The 24,839-nt window shown below is 37.2% G+C and overlaps 3 protein-coding genes across 10 annotated transcripts in view; 2 read left to right on the plus strand and 1 right to left on the minus strand.

The window, feature by feature from the left end:
- Nucleotides 1-6,720, plus strand: part of prdm16 (PR domain containing 16) — a 33,446-nt gene extending 26,726 nt beyond the window's left edge. For 6 of the 8 annotated variants that reach the window (XM_015018724.1, XM_015018725.1, XM_015018727.1 and 3 more), the window contains exons 12-14: nucleotides 284-541; nucleotides 1,520-1,700; nucleotides 4,546-6,720. In XM_015018724.1, the coding sequence (XP_014874210.1) occupies nucleotides 284-541; nucleotides 1,520-1,700; nucleotides 4,546-4,680 (574 nt within the window). In that variant the 3' untranslated portion in view covers nucleotides 4,681-6,720. Of the gene's footprint in view, nucleotides 1-283; nucleotides 546-1,519; nucleotides 1,701-4,545 lie in introns of those variants that run through there. The other 2 variants (XM_015018729.1, XM_015018732.1) reach the window with 2 other exon arrangements.
- Nucleotides 6,721-17,909: 11,189 nt separating this feature from the next.
- LOC106937297 (E3 ubiquitin-protein ligase TRIM21-like) lies at nucleotides 17,910-20,679 on the plus strand. Its single transcript, XM_015018723.1, has 2 exons — nucleotides 17,910-17,988; nucleotides 18,553-20,679. The coding sequence occupies exon 2, from the start codon at nucleotides 18,562-18,564 to the stop codon at nucleotides 20,149-20,151; it is 1,590 nt and encodes a 529-aa protein (XP_014874209.1). The 5' UTR covers nucleotides 17,910-17,988; nucleotides 18,553-18,561; the 3' UTR covers nucleotides 20,152-20,679.
- Nucleotides 20,680-22,659: 1,980 nt separating this feature from the next.
- Nucleotides 22,660-24,839, minus strand: part of LOC106937295 (multimerin-2-like) — a 6,287-nt gene continuing 4,107 nt past the window's right edge. The window contains exons 3-6 of the mRNA XM_015018721.1: nucleotides 24,776-24,833; nucleotides 24,461-24,544; nucleotides 23,850-23,981; nucleotides 22,660-23,776 (exon numbers count right to left, since the gene is read on the minus strand). Of these exons, the coding sequence (XP_014874207.1) occupies nucleotides 23,493-23,776; nucleotides 23,850-23,981; nucleotides 24,461-24,544; nucleotides 24,776-24,833 (558 nt within the window). The 3' untranslated portion in view covers nucleotides 22,660-23,492. The remainder of the gene's footprint in view (nucleotides 23,777-23,849; nucleotides 23,982-24,460; nucleotides 24,545-24,775; nucleotides 24,834-24,839) is intronic.

Below are 24,839 nucleotides of genomic sequence, written 5' to 3' on the forward strand. Positions count from 1 at the left end.
GGGGGGAAAAGAAATGGGGAACAGAAACCAGGGCCAGATTTTTTTTGTCTTTTTTTTTTAACAAAAATAAAAAAAAAAAAAAAAAAAAAAAAAGCATCCAAAGCTCTTGGAGCAAATAAATGTTTTAATCTACTTCTCAGAATGTGAGAAATATTTTCAAACTATGATTGAAAAGGTTTTTTTTTTCTTCTACATAAAAAAGCAAAACTATATTGTGCTTTGACAACGTAAGCCTATAAAAGTTGAAGCTATCAACATTTTCTCACTTCTCCTACCTCCACAGGTCAGAGCAGCCTGAAGAGGAGCGCCCGCCCAGCCACAGTTTGTCCAACTCCAAGCTAGGGCTGCAAGGGCTGGAGGAAGAGGAAGAGGAGGTGGAAGGGGACGACGAGGAGGAGGAAGAAGGCAGCCTGACGGAGAAGTCGCATGATGAGGCGCCGGAGTCCCCATCTCCACTCACGACGGGAGTCTACGAGGAGGACGAGGAAGAGGAAGACACGGAGACGGCTCCGTTAGCTATGAGCTATGAACACACTCGCAGGTAGGTGTTTAGTAACCTGAGCAAAAACAAAACTGAACAAAACAAAGAATCCATTCAGTTACAGTTCATGGTTATTATTTCAAGCACTGCAAATCAACTTATTCAACTACTAAACTGAATAGCAGTGCTTTAAACTGTACATAACTGTACATGAGGAACATTTCTCACAAAAATAAAGAAGAAAAACTTAAAAGTGTGGCATGCATTTGTATTTTGCACACTTGAGTCAGCAGAACCACATTTGCTTCAATTATAGCTGGAAGTATTTCGAACATGTTTTCACCTGTCCTACTTACATTTTTATTCAAGTCTCTTTGCTGCCTCTCATTTTTTCATTTTCTTGTGTTGCATTTCGTTTGTTTTCCCCCCAAAGAAGCATTTTGCAATTCGGCTAAAAACGTCTGTTTTGGAATTGATTTGGGTGTATTAAAGTAAAGACAGCTGAAAACACATGCCTGCCACACTTTTCAGATTTTTGTATACAAATAAGCTTAACAATTTATACTTTTTTTCCACGTTACAAATGTGCCTTATTTTGCGTTGGTCTCCTCGTACGTACAGTAGAATCCTCCCATTTATCATATCCAGTATAATGTGACAAAATGTGGAAAAAGTGTAAGGGATATGAACTCATTTATAAGGCATGGAGGGGGCTTGAATTTCAGATTCTCTTTAGCTTCACTTCCTCTTTTATTCATGTTAGGTCAGCTTCCTATCTTTTCCCTAAAGCTTTTTATTACTTTGTCAGTGTGTCCCGTCTGCCTTTCTAACCTTTAATTAACTGTCCCTTTCTTCTGTTTATCTCCACCTCACCTTTCCCCATTTTACATCCTGTTTGTAACATTTTCCCCTTCTCAAATCCCATTAACGCTCCCTCCGTCTCATCCAAATCTTTGTCTTTTCCTCCTTTTACTCATCCATCCATCCAATCCTTCAATCCTGCTCCATCCTTTCATTCACCCCTGGGTCGGTGTGCAGGTGTATAGAGGAGGAGGGCTCTCTCTTGGATCTGGAGGGTCTGCCCAGCTTCCCTAAGAGCCTGGACGGTTTACGTAAAGCAGCCATTGATGAGCAGTCCTTTGACGTTAAAGACATATTTAACACTTCACTAGAGTCTGAAGCATTGAAAGAAACATTGTACAGGCAGGCTAAAACCCAGGTATGTTGCTGGATTTTGGGTTATCTGTTTAAAATAGGGATGGGACTTTGAGACCATCAACATACACAAGTTTAATTTTCAAGAAACGAAGTGTATACTATACCGTGTCATTTCCCGTCACTTGTATTCATTGTAGGGGTTGAACTTAAGGTCGACTCATGATAATAGTCGAGTCGATGTCGACTAGTCGCGGTGACGTCATAGTGACGTAAGCGCAAAATGCTTCACAACTACTTGGAGGCTTTATCAGCTATTTTCACGGCAAATATTAACCCCTACACCCCCCTCCCCTTCTCCCGCTTTTACTAAGTCTATTATGCAGAATTAAAAGAGCAATAAACAGATTATTCTTTGTGAGCAGCGGAGAAAAGTTCGTTGCACAAAGTCGGGTCTGACTTTTTTCTTTTTTCAAACACCGGCTGATACTGATGATCTCTGGATAGTTACTCATATAGGAGTCAAACTATCACACTGACCACTATGGTGCTTTTGGAACATCACAAACCAAACTTATTATGAACGGATCCCGTTTGGTTACAGTTGAATTCAACGAAGCCTCCTGTTGCTCCTCCGCCCGATGCGCAGCAGGAAGCTCTGCTGACTCAGCAGCGGCTCTCTGAACCGACATGCAGACGGCGGCAGAGATCGCCTCTATCAGACCCTCAGGATGAAATTTGGACTTAGTTTCCAGATGTTGTCAAACCATATTTTTATAAGAGCGTAAAGCTGCCAGGTTAGAAGCTTCAATACGCAGGGTGACGCTGATCAGTTGGGGGTAGTTGAGGGATAAAAAAGCCTGACATCATGACGCGTTGTCGCACTTTACTCCGGTAGTCTTGTAGGATTTTTTTGACACTAGTTTATTTGACAGCAATCTGACTGTAAGGGGGCAGAGAGAGCGGAGAGAGGCCTGGGCCCAGCGAATGTTGAGTTGGACTCCAGAGTACCGCGGTCTAAGGTCTCTAAATGCAAGGCGCCGCGCTAACCACCGCGCCGCGCAACGCCCCTATTGCGGTAGCCTATGCTTTAATTTACAGTTTCTATTTGTTAAATTATTTCAATTTTTATACAATTTGAGCTTTCTGATGAACTCACCTAGTCCACCTTCTTTCATTTCCTTGGAAAAAATCTGTTTTGTCACGTGATTGCGACTAGTCGACTGGCCCAGAAGAAAGTCATTGCAGAGAAAAGAATCGACTATTCGACTAATTGGTGCAACCCCTAATTCATTGTTTGTGTTATGATATTTCCTGGTTATTTATATCATATGTATTGTTTTATGTCACACTTAAATGTTTCAGATCATAATACCAGAAACAATACATTAGTTTCTCTTGCATTAGTGAATAATGGTTCTCACCCTGGCTTGCTAAATTCCCACAGAAGTAGAAATGACTTTGTAACCCTTTCCAAACATGTAGTTGTGAACAACTTTGCTTTTTATTTGTTCTTAAATTTATTTAAATTGTTTTTTTTTTTTGCTTTTTTTTTGTGAGACTTTCTAACCTACTTTATATTTTTAGATAAATTCTATTTAAGTGGTTTCTTAATTCTGTGGGTCTATTGTAATCCAGCCTGGTTGTGGCTTATAACAATAAACCAAAAATAATGTGGTTAGTCAAATATAAATCAGGATTTTACAAGAGCTCATTTATACATGTGTTAAATGTTTATATGAGAAACATCATTTGGAAATGTTTTGCTTTTACTAAAGTTATTTTTATCCGATATTAACATTAGTTTGATGATCTGGAGCATACAAGTGTGACAAAAGGATCAGAAAAAGAAGAAATCTTTAAGGTGGAAAACACATTACCAGAGTCCTGTAAATGGCATCTTTGAGCTGCAAAACTTAACCTTCAACATGTGACATAAAACCTGCTGCAGCCATATTGTCATCCAAAGAGCATGTAGAAAGGCAATACTTGAGTTATAATTAAATCTAGATGTCCATGTAAAACATTGCGAAGGGGGTATAAAACAGCAGAGGGCCATACCCCTTTGGGTAAGAGAGGATTTGGGGAGTTCTAAAAAAAAAAAAAAAAAACAAAGTGTAAAGCAGGGGTCCCCAAACTACGGCCCGCGGGCCGGATCCGGCCCGCCACGTCATTTGGTCCGGCCCCCTGAACAATGCCGGATCCGGCCCGCCTCCTCATACCAGAGAGCATTCAGTGTTTTTTTTCATATATTGTATTTTCCGGTTTATATGTGGATTTTTCTTCAACCACCAGGGGGCTTTTGAGCAGAAGTGAAACTAACTTTCCCTCAATGGAATACATACTAGTCAGTCCCAGTCACCGTTTCACTCACGGTTTTTTCCATTTGCATTCTGGGTAAAAATCTATCTAAAAGCGCGAATGTGTCGTTGCGCTCTTCCCCCCCTCCCCGTCGACAAGAATTTTCTAAGGTTTCTTTCTACAAAACCTGAGACCGGCTCCCGACTAGAGAAAGGAACAGCTATGTGGCCCTCGCAGGAAAAAGTTTGGGGACCCCTGGTGTAAAGCAACATTTTGAAAAATTACCAATTATAAAATTAAGAAAAATATTTTTCATCATTTGTAAAAAAGATGCAGTTTTGTGATTTTGCCCAGATGACTGAAGTGAATTATGTCAGATCATGAAGCACAAACATTAGTTATGTTTTAAGTTGCTGCATTTTCTTAAGTAGTTGTTCCTAAATTAGTCAGCAACGTTTATCATCATACTCATATTATTTCATGAATGTCAAACACAATCTCTGAAAATGAGAAACTATGTGGGAAAGAGAGAGATTGCTAAATATGTGCACGTAGGTGAACCTTGCAGATTTTCTCTTAATTAATATCCAACTGTTGTTCGCTTGCAGGCTTATGCAATGATGCTGTCTCTCTCGGAGAACAACCCTTTGCACGCACCCTCTCAGAACTCTCTGGACGCTTGGCTGAGCATGGGAGGCGGACCGTCTGAGACGAGCAGCTTTCACCCACTCAACCATATCTAGGCAAAGAGAGGCCGAGGAAAGACGGAAAGAAAAGTAGGGGGAACATTTAGTCTCACAAACAGACAGAAACAAGAGACCGGCTGGACATCGGGAAGACGAGAAAGGCCGTGAAGGATTTCATTGTCACACACATTCAAGGCAGAGCGGACGAGTTTGCGCGGCTACGCCTGTGTTCACATGTTATGTGTTTGTGCAAGTACGACGGAGGAGGAGAGGGGGCGGGGGGGACGTGTCCCCTTGTGAGGCGTCCTGCAAGACTGTCTAAGAGAAAGCACTGCTAAGCTCCTGTTGATGTGAAGGACATGATGAATGCTTCTCCAGAGCATTGAAACTCTGCGTCACTCTGATCCTCCCCCCAGTGCACAATGCTCCCTGCAGCATCACAGTCACCCTGTAAAACGGCTCCCTGAAAGACACTTACTGAACTGATAATGTCTCTAAAGTCTGTGCACAATGCCCGACGCAAGCATTGCAGCACTGGCACTGCATGTCCACCAGGTGGCACTGTTTCAGCAGAAATACAGGACTCGTGAGTGATTCTCTCCAGGTTTAGTTTTTTTCTCCACCAGTCACGGAGACTATTTTTTTTTTTTACATTTTTTATTTAATTTCAGAATCAAAAGCACCAGACAAAATAAACGAATCCTCAGAACCAGTAGACTGTTGATTTTTCACTGATTACATGGAGAATGATGTCCAACGTTCAAATGTGATAATGTAATGAGCTATGTGGGCCAATAACTATTAAAATTGGCTACTAAATTTGTTCATGTTGAAATTTAAATTATACTAAAAAAAAGAGTGTGTTTTTCTGTTTTGTTTATTGCATCATCAATTAAATGTATTTACGTTCTTTACTATAGATACCACAGTATTGCTTCTTTTTAGGCACAAGAGTACTCGACTATTAATTTAATTACTTTTAGAGAAGGACCAAATTTGCTGTCACATGATGTAAAAATGATAATAGCCTAGACGTTCATATTCAGAGTGGTATGTGCCAAATAACCGCTAGAAGTCTTTCTTTTTTTTTCTTTGACAATCATGTCATTTCCAAGAGGCCTCACATTTGCTGTCACGTTTCTTTTTCCCTAATAACATTATATGTTTAATTTCAAGAAGTGTGTGCATGTATTTATTTCTATGTTGTTTTGTTGAGACTCAAGAAGAGAAAATGAAGAAACAGAAAAGGTCTTTTCATCCCTGTTTTTCTTGAAGAAGGAAAAAGGATCACCTGTCAAAGCACAGGGGGAGATTCTGAATCTCTGGTTTTGACGGATTAGTGTGCCAAAATTAAAAGACCCCACGAGTTAATTAGTTTTTTTTATTTTTATTTTTATTTTTATTATTATTTATAGTTAAATGCAAGTGTAGTTAGTTTTAGAGTCCTGTTTGGCAATGGAACATAGTGGGCAGGTTAACCCTGGTTTTCCTTTTATTGTTTCACTTTAACAGTTAACTCAATATGCTGTTTTCTTTCCCTCTCTGCCTAGTGGCATAATTGTACAAATATCATTTTGAATGTCAGTTAAAGGGCATTACGTTATCATTACTGAATCTGGACTTCTTCCGCCGTCGGCTCATGTTATATTCATTTTTCTTTTTTGGCATGCATCGCTTGTAGCTTAGCCTGCAAGTTGTCATCTTAAAATGATTTTGTCTCAGGTTAGATGTCTGGTCGGAAATTCTCACAGCATCCAGTCAAAACGGCGTGAAGGTGACAGTGTCGCTGGTTATATATAAAGAGACTTGACTCGTGATTGTTAAAGAACAGAGTGGTCATCCTGAAGTTTGTTGGTCAGACTTGTTAAACTCCATATAAATTGCTTTGAGACCCTCCTTCTATTAAGTCTGCGAAGACGGCTGTGTCATAGACAGCAGAAAACATTTACAGTCGGTACCTGAAGGCAGCTGGGTTTTAGCCTTTTCATCCCTTCTAGACTTTCATAATCAGGCCTGATGCTGTTTTTTTTTTCTTTTTTTTTTTTTTTTTTAACAAGCACTTAAAGCAACTGGGACCAGACCGTCAACTGGATATAGTTTGGTCTTTTGGTTAAACTTAGATTCCAGATCCATTTTTTGTTTTTTAAAGCTGATTTGACTTTCAATAGATGAGCCAGCTGGACTCAACAAGGAGAGATGAGAATAAAACTAAAGCACTGTAATTTTTCTTCACAACAGCAGGTGGTAGTGTGATGCTAGGACTGCTGCGTCATCTCATTTTCTTAAGACTAAAGTCTCTTTTATATATACATATATATAATTCTACTGAATGAAATTCCATTCATTGTAAACACATTATTTTTCAATTTGTGCTTAGAAAATGTAAAGACTTGGGTCACTAAGGTTTTAGGTTGACTATGTGTAGTTATTCATGTCATGGACTACTGTAATAATCACGCGCTGTGCGAAGCAACTGAATTGAAAGCGTTGAAGTATTCCATTTTGGCAACTTCACAAAATGTTCTGGTCACTGAAATTTTTCTCTTTTTTTTCAGCGTAATAAAACATGGTTGCTCTTTGCCCAACTGTTACAGAAGAAAGTCAAAAAAATAAATAAAAAATACACGGTTTCTTTTTAACTGTATAGTATTTTAAAGAATGAAAAACAATGGTGCATTTGTCTGAAGAAGAAGAAAAAAACCTTTGAAAAATATGGGTTTTAATGGATGGTGCTTGTTTTGTTTAAAATCTGAGTTGTATATCGCCTCTGTTATGTTTATTGAAAACAAATGAAAAAAAAAAGTTATCGTGCATGACGTGTTTAGCAGTCATAATGATGTCCATTTGTGAAATGTGTATCAATTCAAAAACAGAAAAAAAAGTAAGAGAAAAAAAATTGTAGATGCACTTATTGTACATGTGTTTAGGTTAGTAGGTTTGACTTCAAGTTCTGACTGCCTGGCAGATGTGTGGGCAGGTTCTGAAAGACATAGAAACGACTCACGGGAGAAGACCTAATGAAAAACAATAAAGGATTGTAGAATAATATTGAACAATTCTGGAATTGCAGTTCTTTTGATGCTTGTGATTATTGCAGATGTACTTTAGAGAAATTTCATTGAAAAGATATGACTCTGATGTTAATTCTGTAGAATAGCAATGTATACCAAATGTAATCTTTCCAATGCTATGAAGAATTTATACATGAAATTGATATGCAATAAAAACCTGTGTGCTTTTTACGATTTGTGATGCTTTTAATTCTAGATTCTTAAAAGTAGATGATAAACTTCTTGGACCAGGGAATTTATAAAATACTTTAATTTTATTACAGTCTTTTGATTCAGAGGTAAGCTGATTTAAAAATAAATGTCATGTTGTGGAAGTACCTAATACAGTCAGATCATCTAAGTACTATTTTTTTTATTTTTTTTTGAGCTGGTCATACTTGTTTTCCTAAAAATCAAGCCACACTTTTGTAGAATTGTATATTTTATATGGTTGTGAGCAAATGTAGCTATCAGAGTTAACCGCCTTTATGACCTGCTGTGTTTGCATGCTAGCTATTTCTTCTTCACAGGTTAAGGAGTTGTTCACAGGCTGACCAATTGTTTGGCACATATTTAGTCCGTAGTTATTGCCCTTTACGTATATTTAAAAAGCTGCTGTCTCACCATTTCCTATCTTGCGTTGCACGCTAGGGTTTTGAAAAATTCCCTTTTATGTGGGTCAAAAGATGAGGAAATAAAAGATATTCTGTAGATTGTTAATTCCTGTCAGGTTTGTGAGTTTTGCTTCTGATGTGCTTCCAGTGTCAAAGTTACTATGTACTGGAAATTAATGGTATATAATTCACAGTGTCCTGCTGCTCTCCAGGTATGTTACTTTTCTGAGACAACTTGTTTTGTTTGGTTGGTTTCATCAAAGGATTAACTCAGCTACTGGGCATTAAATAGCACGGTAAGTACGGTTTTCAGTTTTCAAAAGGAGTCAGTTTAGTTCAAACATGTCGTTCTTGCTTTAAAGTGAAGGTTATGTGTGTTCCTCATATTTGAACACAGGTTCCCTCCAGATCAAGCTCAATGTGACCGTTGAGAAAGTCAGCCCATTTTATTATTTTTTTTATTCAATCATTAATGCAACTTATTTCAAATTCAATTAAATACAGCATGCAGTACAAAAGTCCCACTGTTATGGTGTGAGTTATACTTTGATGTGCATGATTTAAGATGAATATTTTGTCATTCTGATATAAAAGTTCTCTGCAGAAAACACCTCATGGTAATTTAATCTTAATTCCACTGACCCTTTTGTAAAGTGAATTTACATTTTGTCTTCTGACCAGTATGTTTATCGTTTGTGTACATGTTACACTGCACTATAACACTACTACAAATCACTTAGCATGCATCATTGCACAATGGAAAAAGTAGAAGACCACTGAACGTGGTATAATGTAACTGATCATCAAAAATCCTTGTGTTAACCCTTTGAAGCAAATATACAACATCTCCAACCTCTAACAGCATTGTGACAGTGTTGGCAGAGTTAGCTCCGAGTGTAGTTTGATGTTCATAGGCCATGAAAATGTACTCTCCATTCTTGACCAGCACAGCACCTGAACCATGTGAAGAATGTCCATGTCCATAGATGTGGTAATTAAAGTGGTAGACACCTCTCACTGGAGCTGTGAAAAACCCTGTAGGAAATTGTTTTATTTTAATAATCAAGTTCACTCTGATGTTAATATTGTATAAATAAGTGTTTTGTTAATTAAATTGCAATACCTGTATTTGGGTTGTAGGCATTCCCGATATTTGAGACAACATTTCTGAAGATCAAAGACGTGTATGCATTGAAAGGTCCGATGTCCCCTCCACCTGAGGCCATTAGGGAGGCTGAGAAAGCCACTTGTCTCACTGAAGAGGAAAATATTGTTGTGTACAACAAACAGCTCTAGAGACAGTTATGAGTTTGATCCGGTGGTATGACTGTCAGAACTTGAACAAACCTTCTCCTTCTCTCTTCAGAACCTCCACCTGCTTTTGTGTTGAGTTTGTCCTGATCTTAATTTGCTGCAGTTCGTCTCCCTGTGCTGGAATGAGAATGATAAAAGGTACTGAGAAATAAATCAGTGAATCTACTGCAGGAAATGTTGTTTTACGGAAGATTTACCAGCACCACAATTAAAATGAAAAACTTTACCCTGGTACACCTAACGAAAAATAACTTAGACATTAAGATGGAAGAAAATCCTTATTGTTCTCTTTGTTTTTAATATTTGATTTGGACACTGGGCTGCACAGTGGTGCAGTTGGTAGAGCAGTTGCCTTGCAGCAAGAAGGTTATGTGTTCAGTTCTCAGCCTGGGGTCTTTCTGCATGGAGTTTGCATGCTCTCTCTGTGCATGGTGGGTTCTCTCTGGGTACTCAGACTTCCTCCCACAGTCCAAAAGCCTGACTTTCAGGTTAATTGGTTTCTCTAAATTCTGCCTAGGTGTGTGTGTGCATGGTTTTTTGTCTCTGTGTTGCCCTGTGACAGACTGGTGACCTGTCCAGGGTGACCACACCTCTTGCCCGGAACATTAGCTGGAGATGGGCACCAGCAGCCCTCCCGACCCCACAAGGGACAAAGGTGTTAGAAAATGGATGGATTTGGACACTGAAATAATTATAACTAAGCTACCTTGGTACTCCAGCTTTAGCTTGTCCAACTCAATTTTTTGCAATTCCAACTCCTTCAGCTTAGCCTCTAGTGCTAAAACAGACAAAAGGACACAAAATGTTAATTAGTATCATGGAAAAACTATAATTAAAAGACAAAACAAAATTTTGTGTTCTCAGGTTAAAATATCTTTTCAGAAAAGTACATTTTCAAATGGGCAAAAGTAAATTCAAGTTTTCTGATCAAACATATCTAAAGGTTATGATCATTTTGAAAGAATAATTTTTGGAACTTAAATGTAAATGTGATCTTAGTTTTAGCAAATACAGCTACACATAAATATCCTTTTCAGACACTCGTTTTCTGTCTCACGTCAGTAGAGATCAACCATAAATCTGTGTAAGGATTGTCCTACATGTGATATGCCACAATTGTCTTAATTTTGTTTTTTGTACTTCTAATGGATGAAAAATAAATTACTGATCACAGGAATAACCTAGTTTCACTTTGAGCTCTTGTTTACCATGTGTGCTGAAGCCATGTGAGCTTTAACTCACTGTACTTTCACATGTTGTTACCAAAGTCTCCAAAAACACAGCTAAAAGTAGCTGCCAGCCACATCCCCACACTCAGCCTTGTTCCTCAGTGTCCCTTTGACCTGCTACTGTGAGAATTGAAGTGTGACACAGAAGGGATGAAGACGTCTGACACTATAAATCTATGTGGCAAAAACCCTCTTTTGTAAAATATAGAAATATCAAACTTATTTCTAGCATTGCTACAGTATGTTGTACAAAGTTGCTGGTTTACTTGTGGTACGACTGTAAAACCACAACATTCAAGTTTCCACTAAATGAAGGTAGAAACTGTCGTGCATCATCATCATTCAAATCATATCTGTCCACTTAATCATAGTTATCAACCAAAGTTCATCTGAATTCAAAAATGTTTCTTATTAGTTCAAATTCAAATTTGTTAAATAAATGAATCAATTTCAAAGTCTATAGATATTTTAATTGCATTCCACCACTAAAATATATCATAAAATACATATTCAAGTTTGTATATTTATTGTTCAGTGTTGCTAAAAATGACAACTTATATACCTTGGTATTGTTGGAAGAGCTCTGACTTTTGCTGCTCCAGGTCTTTAACCTTAGCCGATTGTGCTGAAAAAAACACAGAACACAGATAAGGACAGAAGCTCGGGTGAGGAAAACGATTTTCAAAGTCCATTTCCTGGCCAAACACTGTTTAAATAAACAGACTTACATGCATCCATGTAAGATAAGAAACAATATAAATTCTCTTGTGAATTTGCACCATGCATGACGTTATACCTTGGTACAATTGTTCCAGTTCTCTTGTCTTTGATGCTTGGGCTAAAATAGAACCAAGAGTTTTTTTTATTGGTTCAAGTTTATTTAACGTGGTTTGGTAAAGTCAGGTTTTAAAAATGAATTATCATACCTTCATTTTCTTTTTTTAAGAACTCCATGCCCACCTTCAGTCCTGCCACTGAAACACTCACCTCTCTTAGAATAGCATGGATGTCATTTGAACAGACTTGCTGGTAGGTAATGACGGTTTTTGGTTCTGTTTCTGGTGAGTCAAGTTGCTTTAAAAGTTCAGGACTTTTAGGATCATTCTGTCCTTGAAGCTGAACTGTTGAAAAAGAACAGACTAGCAGAAAAAATAGAAACATCTTCTCTTTTCTCGAGCCTTAAGGCTTTGCAACACGTTTAAGGCTGAGAAGCTAACGCACGTCTTAAATATCTTTTCTTTATCTGTGATTGGCCAGGTAATCATTACACAAGATGTTTTGTTTTTTTTCCTACTCTAGAAGATAATAATTTTATCTTTGGATTTGTCATTTAAAATTGAGCTTCCAATCATCAAACAAATTGACAAGCTAGAGACCATCTTCTAAACATAAAATTAAAATAAACATTTTAAAACATGTTTTGGAGGGATAACACATATTACATAGATTATACATATAGAGATGTTGATTAAGAAGCAGCTTATGTTTCTGATAAGAGTTTGATTTCTTATTGTAAATGAATAAACCAGGATTAGGGAGCAAAGTCTAACTTGCATTTGCTTCCTCAACATATCTTCTGTGTGATTCATAAGGAAATGAAAACGTCAATGGCTTTTGATCACTAAATATCAGTGACCTCAATTACTGACTAAATGTGGTTCAAACTCCATCACTAACGCAATGAGTGGATTTTCTGTTTTCAAATTTCTTTACGCTGCTGTGGAGAAAGTGTCTTTTGGTTGACTTCTTTCTCTCATTGGCCATTTAATTGAGTCCAAACTGCTGTATCAAATTTATCAGGCACCACATCATCCATTACTTTATGGTCAGAATAAGTTTGAAATTTGCCCTGCATCACAGCTCTACTGCTTACACATATTTATACACAAACAGCAAAAGTACACATTGTAAGATGAGCTGAAGATGGCTTTCCACATATTTATTTCAATAAAACAATATTACACTTAGATCATTCTGTCAAAAACACACATACATATGTTTTTTTTAATACATCAAGATATGAAGATGATGCAGCACAATGGCCAAATTTAAAGGCATCACTCAAAACACTTCATGAAACAGCAAAAAGTTGTTTTCAGTATGAGCGGTATAAATCTTGACCATAGCTGGAACATTCAGATTTTAGAGATGTACTTTTTGGATTTGGTTGCAAATATTTTGCAGGATCAAATCTAGTGTAGGTTATTCATGTCAAAAGCACTTCAAATGAGATTCAAATGAGATTCTGGGAAATAACATTGTAAAGGAGGTTAAAGAAAACTTTTTGTACTATGACAGATGAGGCCACAGACATTTATACCTAAATATTGTCGTAGAAGAGATGTTGACGCAATAAACAGTTTTAAAGTGCTTTTGTGGATATTTTGTTGACACATTTACATATAGAGGATTTTCACATACTTCACTAAGAACTTCCAGTATTTGTTACTGCTTTACAATTAGTACTTCTGTACAGTACTTTTGTCCACATATTTAATCCTTTCTTTCAAGAGAAAAGAAAGGAATTCACTAACATAATTTTCTTTACATTAAGCATCAAGACAAAACAGCATTCACAATATGTAATATTACTAAGCTTGTTGAAAATAACAGTTTTCTGCTCACATGGTGAAAAGCAGGTGACCACTGAAGGTGGTATGACGATTCTGACTGTCATGAATCCTTGAATTTTGCCACTGACGTATAAACACAACATCGCCAACCTCTAAGAGTAACGTGGCTGCATTGCCAGCTGTAGCTTGGTGTGAAGACTGGGTTTCAGTGGCAATGAAGATATGCTGTCCGTTCCTCACCAACACTGCAGATACCAAATGTGAAGGACTTCCTGGTCCAAATATGTAGAACACAAAGTGGTAGGCTCCTCTCACTGGTGCAACAAAAAACCCTGTGGAGCATTTTGTTAGTGCTATATATTTGTCAAAACATTTCTGTGAAGAGTGCAAATGAAAAATAAATTGAAAAAATATACACATTTCAGTACCTGAGTTTCGGTTGTAGGCATTTCCAATATTTGTAACAACATTTCTGAACACTAGAGTATTAAATGTGTTAAATGGTCCAAAAGTGTTCGAACCCGAGTCCAATAAAGATGCTGAGAAAGCCACTCGTTTCACTGAAAGACAGTAAATTATTTGTATTTCAGCACTTGCTGATATCTTATAAACATATTTGTGTTCTGTGAAATGAAATGAGAGTCAATAAGGGAAAATAATACTTTTTAGTCATTAGGGAAGGTAAGAAGACCGTGTATAAAACACTTTCAGCAGATGGCACTACCCTTCTGTTCTTCTTTAAAATGACCTTTCTGGGCTGTGAGGTTCATCACAAGGAGAGAGAAAAATCCCTACAACTACAAATCAGTACAGGTTGCCTTGGCTACCATAAGCTTGACTTGAGCAGCAAATTAGCTTTACAACTTTATATGTAGTCGGGATGGTTTCCTGGTTTCCTCCAAAAATCAGCATAAAACATCCAGCCTGACTGATCTTTTCTTTGAGAGATTCACTGCCATGCAGAAAAACAGAATGAATTCACAGCTATAGTGTTAGTAGTTGATACCATGCAATACAAAACAAATAATCTAACTGACATGGTACCATGGTAAAAATGTTTTTTTTTTGTTTTGTTTTGTTTTTTAATAAAAGAGGTCTATGTCATGGCCTATATAAATGCTATTGTAACAAAAATGATTCTAGTTTTGAATGTACAGACCTTCTCCTTCCTTCTTCAGAACATGCACTTGGTTTTCAGTGATTTTTGCCCTGGCTTTAATGGTGATCAGTTCTTCTTCTTGAACTGGAATTATGCAAGCAAAAAAGTCCAAGTGAAAAACAAACAAAAGAAATGTTAAAACATATCGCAGAACAAATATTTTCAGTGCAATGAAACCCTGTCAACTGTTTGGAGGGGGGCAAATCAAATAGCTTTGTTGTCCTATTACTATACTGTATACATATCATATAAAGACATGCTACCAGAGATTTCTTTTAAGAGTCTATGGAATGAGAAGAGCAAGGCTAACATGCTGATAATATTCGTCATTAGACAGCTATGAGTCATGCAGGCGCCATGGAGGTAGACTTTAACTTTAACTAGGTGTTTGTTTGTCCACATTGTTAAAAAGTGCTAAGAAAATTAAGAATCTCTTTTTTCTCTGAGTCCACATTATAGGTACAGTAAATACCTCGGTTCTGTTGCTCCATTTCTGTCATCTTTACATCTTGTGCTAAAAGTGAAAGCAAAAAACCCAAACACAACAATTTATGTATTATTTAAACAATGCAACTTTCTTCCGGTCTCCAGTGTGCAACATTGCAGATTTAGGAGTAGATACCTTGGTTCTTTTGCTCCAGTTTACTTGCTTTCATGACTTGTGCTAATAAACAATACAAAACAAAATATACAAATGGCAAAATCCTTTTACACCAAATAAAACATTGTCTATTAGGTCAATGTTAACTTTAAATACCTTTCAGCTGTTGCTTAAGCTCCTCCACTTCTCTTCCCTTGGCTGTTGGTATTAAGAAAATGAACAAGACATTGAATTGTTGTTTGATGTTGTTTCCATGTAAACACCAGCAGTGATTCCTCCAGGTAAACATACCTTCATTATCTCTCTGTAAGTACTTCACTTCCACCTTCAGTCCAGCCAGTGAGGCTTTAATCTCTGTCAGCACAGCACTGACGTCCTGTGTGGACGGGTTTTGTTTGGCATTTTCTGCTTCTCCATCATTTGATCCATTTTGCCTTAAATGTGAAATAATTTCGTTGTCAGACTCTGCTTGAAAATGAGCAGTGGAAAGAGCGCAAATTAGCAGCAACAATGGGAAAGACATGTGAATCTCCATTTTTAATGTCTCTGTAATGTTCTGAGACTTATATATAGGGCATTTATGATCTCTGACTGACAGTCAGAGATCTGTTAATTAATAGTCAGAAACACGTGCAGGTGATAAGACAAATTACAGTGGAAAACGACAACAGAAACAGAGTTGATGGAATTTGACCTATTTTTGTGTCTCTTTATCTGACACTTAAAAGACTGTTCCAGTCAAACATTACCATTGCCAAAATAAGCCCATTCATTTATGATCAGATAGTAGAGAGAAAACAAACATAATGGGCCCAATTGTAAAGCTTACACAACTCAAGGACAGCATTTTGAGTTCCTCTAAGTGAACTGTCTGAAATTTAAGTTTTTAATGTTCATTTTTATACAATACAAAGTATGACAACTGTCAAAGAGAGAGACATTGTATTACTACTACATAAAGCTCTCAGTGAGAGAATAAATCAGCTGAACACACTTAATTTGATGTAATCTGTCATCACTGCATGTATTGCTGTGATGTATTTTCTTTCTTTTTTTTAACTATGCACTGTAATTGATCATCAGTTTTGGAATATCTTTGTGCTGTTCTTATGCTGATGATTAAGATTTTTTAAGTAAAATACATGCTGCTAGAGCTGTTGTTGTGAATAGAAAAAAAAAACAAAGATTTAAGCCATTATTTACATTGGATGTGCTAACTTTCACACCCATAGTAATTTCAGACTTTTTCCTTTCTTAAAGTGAAAAACAATTTCCACCTTCTTATAGTGCTGTTAGTAGCTACATCTAAATATTTGTTTCTTGTGATATGAAAACTGGTTTACTGTTGTGGTGTTCCAGACACAGAAATAACTGAACCTCTAGATTTAAGATTGTTAGGCACTTTTGGTATGATTATGCTCCTATGTGTTGGAGGCTGTGTGGTTGTAAATCTAAAGACAAAGGAAATATTTAAAAATAAATCACCACTGGTGGCGCTCTTGCTGTGCACAAGAGAGGTGAGCTGGTCCTGGAAAGAAGAAGACGTGTTCCTGTTTGAAAATAAAACGAGGAACTACTTCCTGCTACTTCCAGTTATCTGCTTGAATAATATTTTATGTGACCGAGTGTACCATACACAACAACTATGAAGTAAACCTGTTCAATAAAATCTCCTTCAAATATGGCACAGATGATGTCATAAGGACATTGTTAAAAAGGACAATCTTTCTGGAGCAACTTGCACAGTGTTCAAAGTGTATCTATAATATATAAATAGCTTTTAGCTGAAGTAAAAGGTATGAAAGGGTGAAATTATCTCCTTCCACTCAGGAGGTGAGGTGGGTCTGATCTGCAACAAAAGCACATTAAGCCTTCTGTAAAGTAAGGTGGAGATACTGTAGTACTGTGGGCCTGTTTCTCTGCCTTGTTAGACCACATTTATTGTGGACTCTGAAATTTAAGGACCTGGTGCCCAGGTCAGTAAGCTGAAAACAGGTTCAGCTTACTGAACCAGTTCAGTCAAATAAAGATGACTGGTATGTATATAGTTTTTTAATCAATTATATTTTTCCTGCTTGAATAAAGTAATTAATGCATTTTTTTTGTAATTATTCAGAGTTTATGTTGTCCTGGGATGGAGAAACAATATTCATTTATTTTTACAGTAATTGCTATTTTTTTAATTTGACTTTTTGTTTTAATAATCTAATAAATATTAATGGGGAAATAACTTGACTCATCATTCGTAGAATAATTTGTTTCTCTGTCTGAAGGTTATTTTTAGACATTCTTTGGGGGTTTTACCAAGGTTTTTCTCATAAATAAATATATTTCAATTTAAAGTTTCTAGATGTTCCCAGCAGTGGGCAGCAGAGTAACAACTATTAGACAAAAAACTGAACTGCAGAAAACTGAACTTCTGTAATGCAAAGCGCAAAGCAAAAAAATAAAAAAAAAATGGGATCAGCAGAGCATGACGGGAACATTAAGACTGGAGCTGTAACACAAACAGATTATTTATTTAGAGGTTCAGTTTGATGTTTTTAGTTTGCAGGAAACTCGATCTAGAGAGGAGAGAAAAAACTGTAAAGGATCTCCTTCCATTAGAAACTTCTCTTGTGTCATATTTGTGTAGCTACATATTAGCCTGAATCTGAGGAAACAAAGACAAAAACAGGAGTAGTTGGAGGCGGAGTAACACTGGAATGTCATTTTCCAGAAATGAAAGTGAAAGTTAGTGAAGAGTAGCAGATCGGCAGTTGCAAATAATTTCTCTGTTTCTCTGAGCTGATTTTTTTCTTCCTCAACAGCTGAATCAAATAGCGGTGAGTACAGTTAATAATATTCACTGTTTCCACCAGCAGTATCAACACTAAACTAAAAAAGTACAATGAGCAGCAAACTGGAAAAAAATCACCTCATTGCTTTCAGAAATGCACAAATTTAAATTTAATTATTTGTCTTCCATACAGTATGTTGTGTTATGCCTCCATCAAGCCGAAGGGTAAGAAACAACAAGAATAAAGTTAATATTTATTGTTACTTAAATAACAAGAAATTGACACTTAGCCAACACCCTGCCTGCTTCCCTTTTATTAAAGCTCAGGGTGTAAGGAGGGTGCGAGTGCGACACTTTCTGGTGCCACCTCTTACAGTTGTTTTTAACAAACTTGAAAAATAAAACTTTGCAAAAGTTACTTTTTCTCAGAGACAACAGGTCCTGGAATAACAGCTGCTGTTGCTCCTGATGCCATCTGGTGTTATTGTGATCATATATTCTTCTCCGTTGGCCCGCTGACTGAACTCCCTTCATGGAACCTGATCAGAACATCTCAGACCTTCAGATCAGTAAATCCTGCTAATCATTGATCTGTGTCTCCCGTCCTCAGGGTTCAGACATGTCTTCTGGCAGCAGCCTGCAGTCTGAGGATCGGTTTCTGTGCCCCATCTGTCTGGATGTGTTTACTGATCCAGTCAGCACACCATGTGGACACAACTTCTGCAAAGCCTGCATCATTCAGCACTGGGATATTAATGTTATCTACAAGTGTCCAATGTGCAAAGAGCGTTTCACCTCTAGACCTCAGCTTCGAGTGAATACCTTCATCAAAGAGACAGTTGCTCAGTTCAGACGTGAAGCTCAGCAGGAAGCTGCCAAACCAGGAGAAGTTCCATGTGACGTCTGCACTGGAACCAAACTGAAGGCCCTGAAGTCCTGCCTGGTATGTCTGACCTCCTACTGCCAGCCTCACTTGGAGCCTCACCTGACCGCTCCACGTCTGAAAAAGCATCAGCTGATAGAGCCGGTGGAGAACCTGGAGGACAGGATATGTCTGCAGCACGATAAACCTCTGGAGCTGTTCTGTAGGACCGATCAGACATGCGTCTGCTCACTTTGTCCTGTTTTAAACCACAAGAACCATGAGTTTGTTCCTCTGAGAGAAGAATCTGAAAGAAAGAAGGCAGAGCTGAGGAAGGCAGAGGCTGCATTTCAGGAGATGGTCCAGAAGAGACGACTGAAGATCTGGGAAATCAGAGAGTCGGTGAAGATTAGAAAATATGCTGCAGACAGAGAGAAAGCAGAAGGTGTTCAGGTCTTCACAGCTCTGAAGGAGTCCGCTGAGAGAGGCCTGAAGGAGCTCCTCAAGGAGATCGAAGACAAACAGAAAACTACAGAGAAACAGGCTGAAGACTTCATCAGAGATCTGGAACAGGAGATCTCTGAGCTGATGAAGAGGAGCTCTGAGGTGAAGCAGCTCTCTCAGTCTGACGATCACCTCAACCTCCTCCAAAGCATCTCCTCCCTGAAAGCTTTTCCACCCACCAAGGCCTGGACAGAGGTCAGAGTTCATCCACCATCATATGAGGGGACTGTGATGAGAGCTTTTGCTCGGGTTGATGTGAATATGAAGAAGATATTGAAGCTGAAGAGAGTCCAGCAGTTTGCAGTGGATGTGACTCTGGATCCTGATACAGCTAATCCTAATCTCATTCTCTCTGTTGATAGAAAACAGGTGAAACATGGAGATGTGAAGAAGAAACTTCCAGACAATCCAGAGAGATTTTCTTACTGTGTTTTTGTTTTAGGACGTCAGAGTTTTTCTTCAGGCAGATTTTACTTTGAGGTTCAGGTTAAAGGGAAGACTCACTGGTATTTAGGAGTAGCCAGAGAGTCTGTTGACAGGAAGGAAAGCATTACACTGAGTCCTGAGGACGGATTCTGGACTGTTGGGTTAAGAAATCAAAATCAGTACTCAGCTCGTGCTGAACCTCCAGTCCATCTCCATCTCCATCCTGGTCCAGAGAAGGTGGGGGTGTTTGTGGATTATGAGGAGGGTCTGGTCTCCTTTTATGATGTAGATATTCCAGCTCAGATCTTCTCTTATACTGGCTGTGACTTCAAGGACAAACTCTACCCATTCTTCAGTCCTGAGCTTAATCATGAAGGTAAAAACTCTGCTCCTCTTATCCTCTGTCCTGTTCGTTGACCTAATAAAAATCTATTAGGACTTAATCTGAGTTAGTCTGAATGAAGTCCTACTGGTGGAGAGGTAGGCTTGGGAACATCCTCAGCAGGAAGTCAACAAATTTATTTGCTGCAGCTCTTTCTGCTTTTCTGTTTCTTCACATTTTCGGCTTCTGACTCCTGCCTTCTAAAACAACAAGCTAATAATTTATTCTTGGATTGGTGTTGTCAGTATATGGTGATGATATATATGATTGTTCATGTTTGAAGTTTTTACCTTCTCTCTGTATTCTCTGATGTCACCATGGTAACAAAACAGCAAGCTCTAATATTTAAAGCCTGATTGCTGAATCCTGCAAATTGTTGATTTTCTCCTTTTCAGTTCCTGTTTTTTTACATTCTGGTGTTGAAAAAATAAAACTAGGATTTTATAACACCAATTTTATGATCAGAGTCGTAAGTTTTCATGTTTGGTTTCGAAACCTGCAGTGAAATCTGAAATGTTGTTGGAACATAAATTATTCTCTGCAGCTTTGAATTAAAAATAACATAAAAGTTTACATTTTCTTTTCTTTCATTATTGAAAATCAGATATTTGAAAATGAAAGACGGAAAAAACACACATTAATCACGGCACATCTTTTTGATTCTAAGATTTAAGATTAGCTTCATGATATATTTAACACTATTAGACTTTGAAAAAAAACAAAAGTATGTTTCAATCAAAGAGACTTTATTTTTACTTCTAAAATAAACAGTTGCTAAACACTAGAGATTATATTAAAACAAATTAAAATGTCTTCCTGTAAAAAATGCTCTAAAAACGTGGAAGTTTATTGTTGCTTTTCTTTTGTCTGATGTTGCTAAAATAAACACAATAAATTTTTTAACAAAAAGTTCACCAATCATGGCCCCGAGGATTGGTTTGATGTAATAATACCAGGGAAACAGAAAATGTAAAACCTCTAATAACATTAAAAAGTGCTTTAGAACAAGTATGGACTCAGCTATGTTATGTCATGATGATGCAACGTTTTCTTCTTGAAGAAAATCTGGACTCCTTGATCCTCACATGGGGAAAAGCAGATGACCACTGAAGGTTGTGTGATGACTTTGGCCGTCGGAAAACTTTGTGTTTGTGCCACTGACGCAAAAACACAACGTCTCCTACCTCTAACAGCAAGGAGGCACTATTACCACTCTTAACATGGTGAGAAGCCTGATGTTCATATGCAATAACTATCCCTATAACTAACTGCTATGACAAGAAAGTAGGTAATGAGAGAAGGGGAAGACATGTGCCAAAGGTCACCAGGCCATGAATTAAAATAGGCCTTTTGCAATTGTCTGAGATAAATGACCAAATATATCCTGTTCAATGAGCTAATGTTAATTAAAAAAATACCCATACAGTGACATGAGTATAGAATATGCGAGACACAAACCTTAAAAAAACCCCCAAATCTTTTGTAGATTTCAAAATTTAAACCATTGTGTCCCAGAATGATAAGTATCCTTGTGTGTTTTCTAAAAAATATATGGAGATGGAAAACATGTTAGATTGCATAGATTATGATTGATTATAATGCTTAACTTGCACACAGCATTCCATGTCTCTGTTAAGACATGGAAGGACCAAGTATTGCATGCACAAAACTTTCTTCTTGGTAAGCTGTTTACTTTTCCAAAATATCCACCTCTGTTCCAAAGAAAGACAAAAAAACTTATCTAACCCCTAGAAGGTAAAGATGCAGTTAGAAGTATTGAGCAATAATTGACGATAAAATATTTCTCAAGAAGAACTTTGCGCTAAGTCAGATCTTATCAAACCAATCAACAAATATGATATTGCTGATTTTTCATTTTGGTAATTGTAGCTGAGCAAATATGAATGAGAAAATTGGAATTTTAACTTTTTTACACTAAAATCAGATAAATTATTTAACACACAGTTCTCTTTACATTGTGGTGTATTTTTTGGTCAAAGGGGGGATGGTCAGATAAAAGTTTTGAAATTAATCTTACAACATTGTGACAATGTATGATAATATAGTAGGGATCATAAGATACTGGTAGAAATGACTCAATCACTGTTAACACAAGTTTTTAAAATATGGTATTTTGGAAACATTTCATTTGACTAAACAGTTTATTTCAATTGAACTTATCCAAATGGATTTGAAATTGATTAGCATTGAAGCTTACCATTTTGAATCTTAAGTTTTGGACAATTAAGAGTAACACTGTAGTTAGAATGAAAACTTTATCTGTTGAACATGATAAACTTTGTACAGTTTTCTGAATGTTTTCTCACTAAACATTTAGTGACGAAATAACCAAATTACTGACATCAATGAAATGTGGGTCAACTCTAAGTTCAAGTACAGCTGTAAACAAAGAGATTAGAGACAGACTCAAGTTTATTGATGAGAAAGAAAAGCTGTTAATGATTCATTATACAAAAGGACAATAAATTTAATTACCGTCATCAATGAAATGTGGGTCAACTCATGTCTTTCAACAAAGACAATACAGAGATAGATCCATGTTTATTAGCAGTGCTGAGAAAGTAAAGCTGTTAATGATTGATCACACAAACAAAAGAACAAAGAGAAACATTGTCAGGTTTTTACACATATTTTCCGATGTAAATATATGGTGGCATTCACATGTTCCACATTGACGTCTTGTTTTGTCTCTTCGTGCCAAATAAGAAATTAACTTCTTATTTGACCTGAATGTCTTTTGTGCATTCAGACACTACATCGCTCAAAGCATGAAGGTCTCAGCTTCATACTATGAAGGTCCAAGCTTCATGCAATGAAGCTGAGACCTATAAGATGTCTCAGTAATCTTATGTTACTGAGACATAAAGATTTAACCTGTTTTGAGACACTACATAACCCCCCTTCAGAGCTTCCTAAAGTTCAGAAAAATGACTCTGATTGTCACAAACATCATTCATATACTGTCATCCTCTGGACACCTGATTTACTCTTGGGCCTACACCAACAAAACCCTCATTTGTCAAGGTAATTTCTAGTGAAAAGTCCTACTTTTATTTTATTCTACAATTTACGGTTCAGCTAATTAAATAAGATCATGTAAGTTTATATGAGCACATTATTACTACTTAGCCGTGCTGCATGTTCCTGGACTGTTAGAGCTGCATTTGATTATTAAAGACATCATCCTCACTACATCCTGGGTCCTGCCTGCATTCTTACTCACCTCCTTCACCACTTCATGACAAGCAGCCAAGAACACTTTTTAGAGTGTAGCTTAAAGTATGCATCCAGTTCAGACATGATGTCACGATGATGCAACATTTTCTTCTTGAAGAAAATCTGGACTCCTTGATCCTCACATGGGGAAAAGCAGATGACCACTGAAGGTTGTGTGATGATTTTGGTTGTCATGAATCCTTGTGTTTTGCCAATGACGCAAAAACACAACGTCTCCTACCTCTAACAGCAAGGTGGCACTGTTACCACCATTAACATAGTGAGAAGCCTGATGTTCATATGCAGTAATGATATGTTCTCCATTTTTGAACAACGCAGCACCTGAACCATGTGAAGCATGTCCATGTCCACAGATAAAGATCTCAAAGTGGTAGACTCCTCTCACTGGTGCAATAAAAAACCCTGTTGAACACGTTTTTATGTTTTAGTTCAATTTAATAATTTCCATAAATAATAAAAAAAAATATTATGGTACCTGTATTTGGGTTGTAGGCATTTCCAATGTTTGCAATGACACGCTTGAAGACCAGATTCGTCTGTGCGTTAAATGGTCCAATGTCTTCACTACCTGAGTCCAACAAGGAGGCTGAGAAAGCCACTCGATTCACTGTGAGGTCAAAACTTAAATTGATTAGGTTTTAGTAGTTATGATCTAAACCGATGTTTCTCAACTCTGGTCCTCAAGGCACACTGAGTTAAATGTTTTAGATGTTCCCCTGCTTCAACACACCCACTTCAGATGATTGCAATTCAGCAAAACCTTGTTAATCAGCCGTCAATTGAAAACATGTGTGTTGAAGCAGGCGACCATCTAAAACATGCAGGTCAGTGTGCCTTGAGGACCAGAGTTGAGAAACACTGATCTAAACAATAATTTGTTTAGAAAAACATTTGAAAGAATCCACTTTAGTCAGCATTATCTTCATAACATTTAAGACTCTCTTCTTCTTTCACAAGATCAAATTAAATCCTAAAATCATTCAAAAGTTATTAGTATCCAAACAATTTAAAACTTAATTACCTTTAAATCACCTTTGGTGACTGATAGGATTGTTACAACAGTGAGTTTATTTTTAATTCACAAACCTTCTCCTTCTTTCCTCAGAATCTCCACTTCGTTTCCTGTGTTGTTTGCCTTGACTTTAACACTGATTAGTTCCTCTGCCTGAGCTGAAATGATATAAACAAAAGAGTCATAATGATCACTGAATCAACATTGTCATCATTTATGAAATTATATGAGCTGAAATCCATAAAATGCTTAATTGGTTTTAGTTGTTGAATATGATTTTGCTTGAGATGAGAGAAATTGGTAGGTGACACAAAGTTGATAATATAAGATGATGTCCTTGTTACAACTACTATTCCATTGTTTAAGTCAGATTATCAATATCTAAATACCTTGGTGCTGTTGTTTTAGCTTGTCCAGTCTTTTCTTCTGGACCTCCAACTCTCTTTCCTTGAC

This window comes from Poecilia latipinna, unplaced genomic scaffold (genome assembly GCF_001443285.1).
Source record: "Poecilia latipinna isolate Pla-1442-1.1 unplaced genomic scaffold, P_latipinna-1.0 Scaffold2313, whole genome shotgun sequence".
Classification (NCBI taxonomy): Eukaryota; Metazoa; Chordata; class Actinopteri; order Cyprinodontiformes; family Poeciliidae; genus Poecilia; species Poecilia latipinna.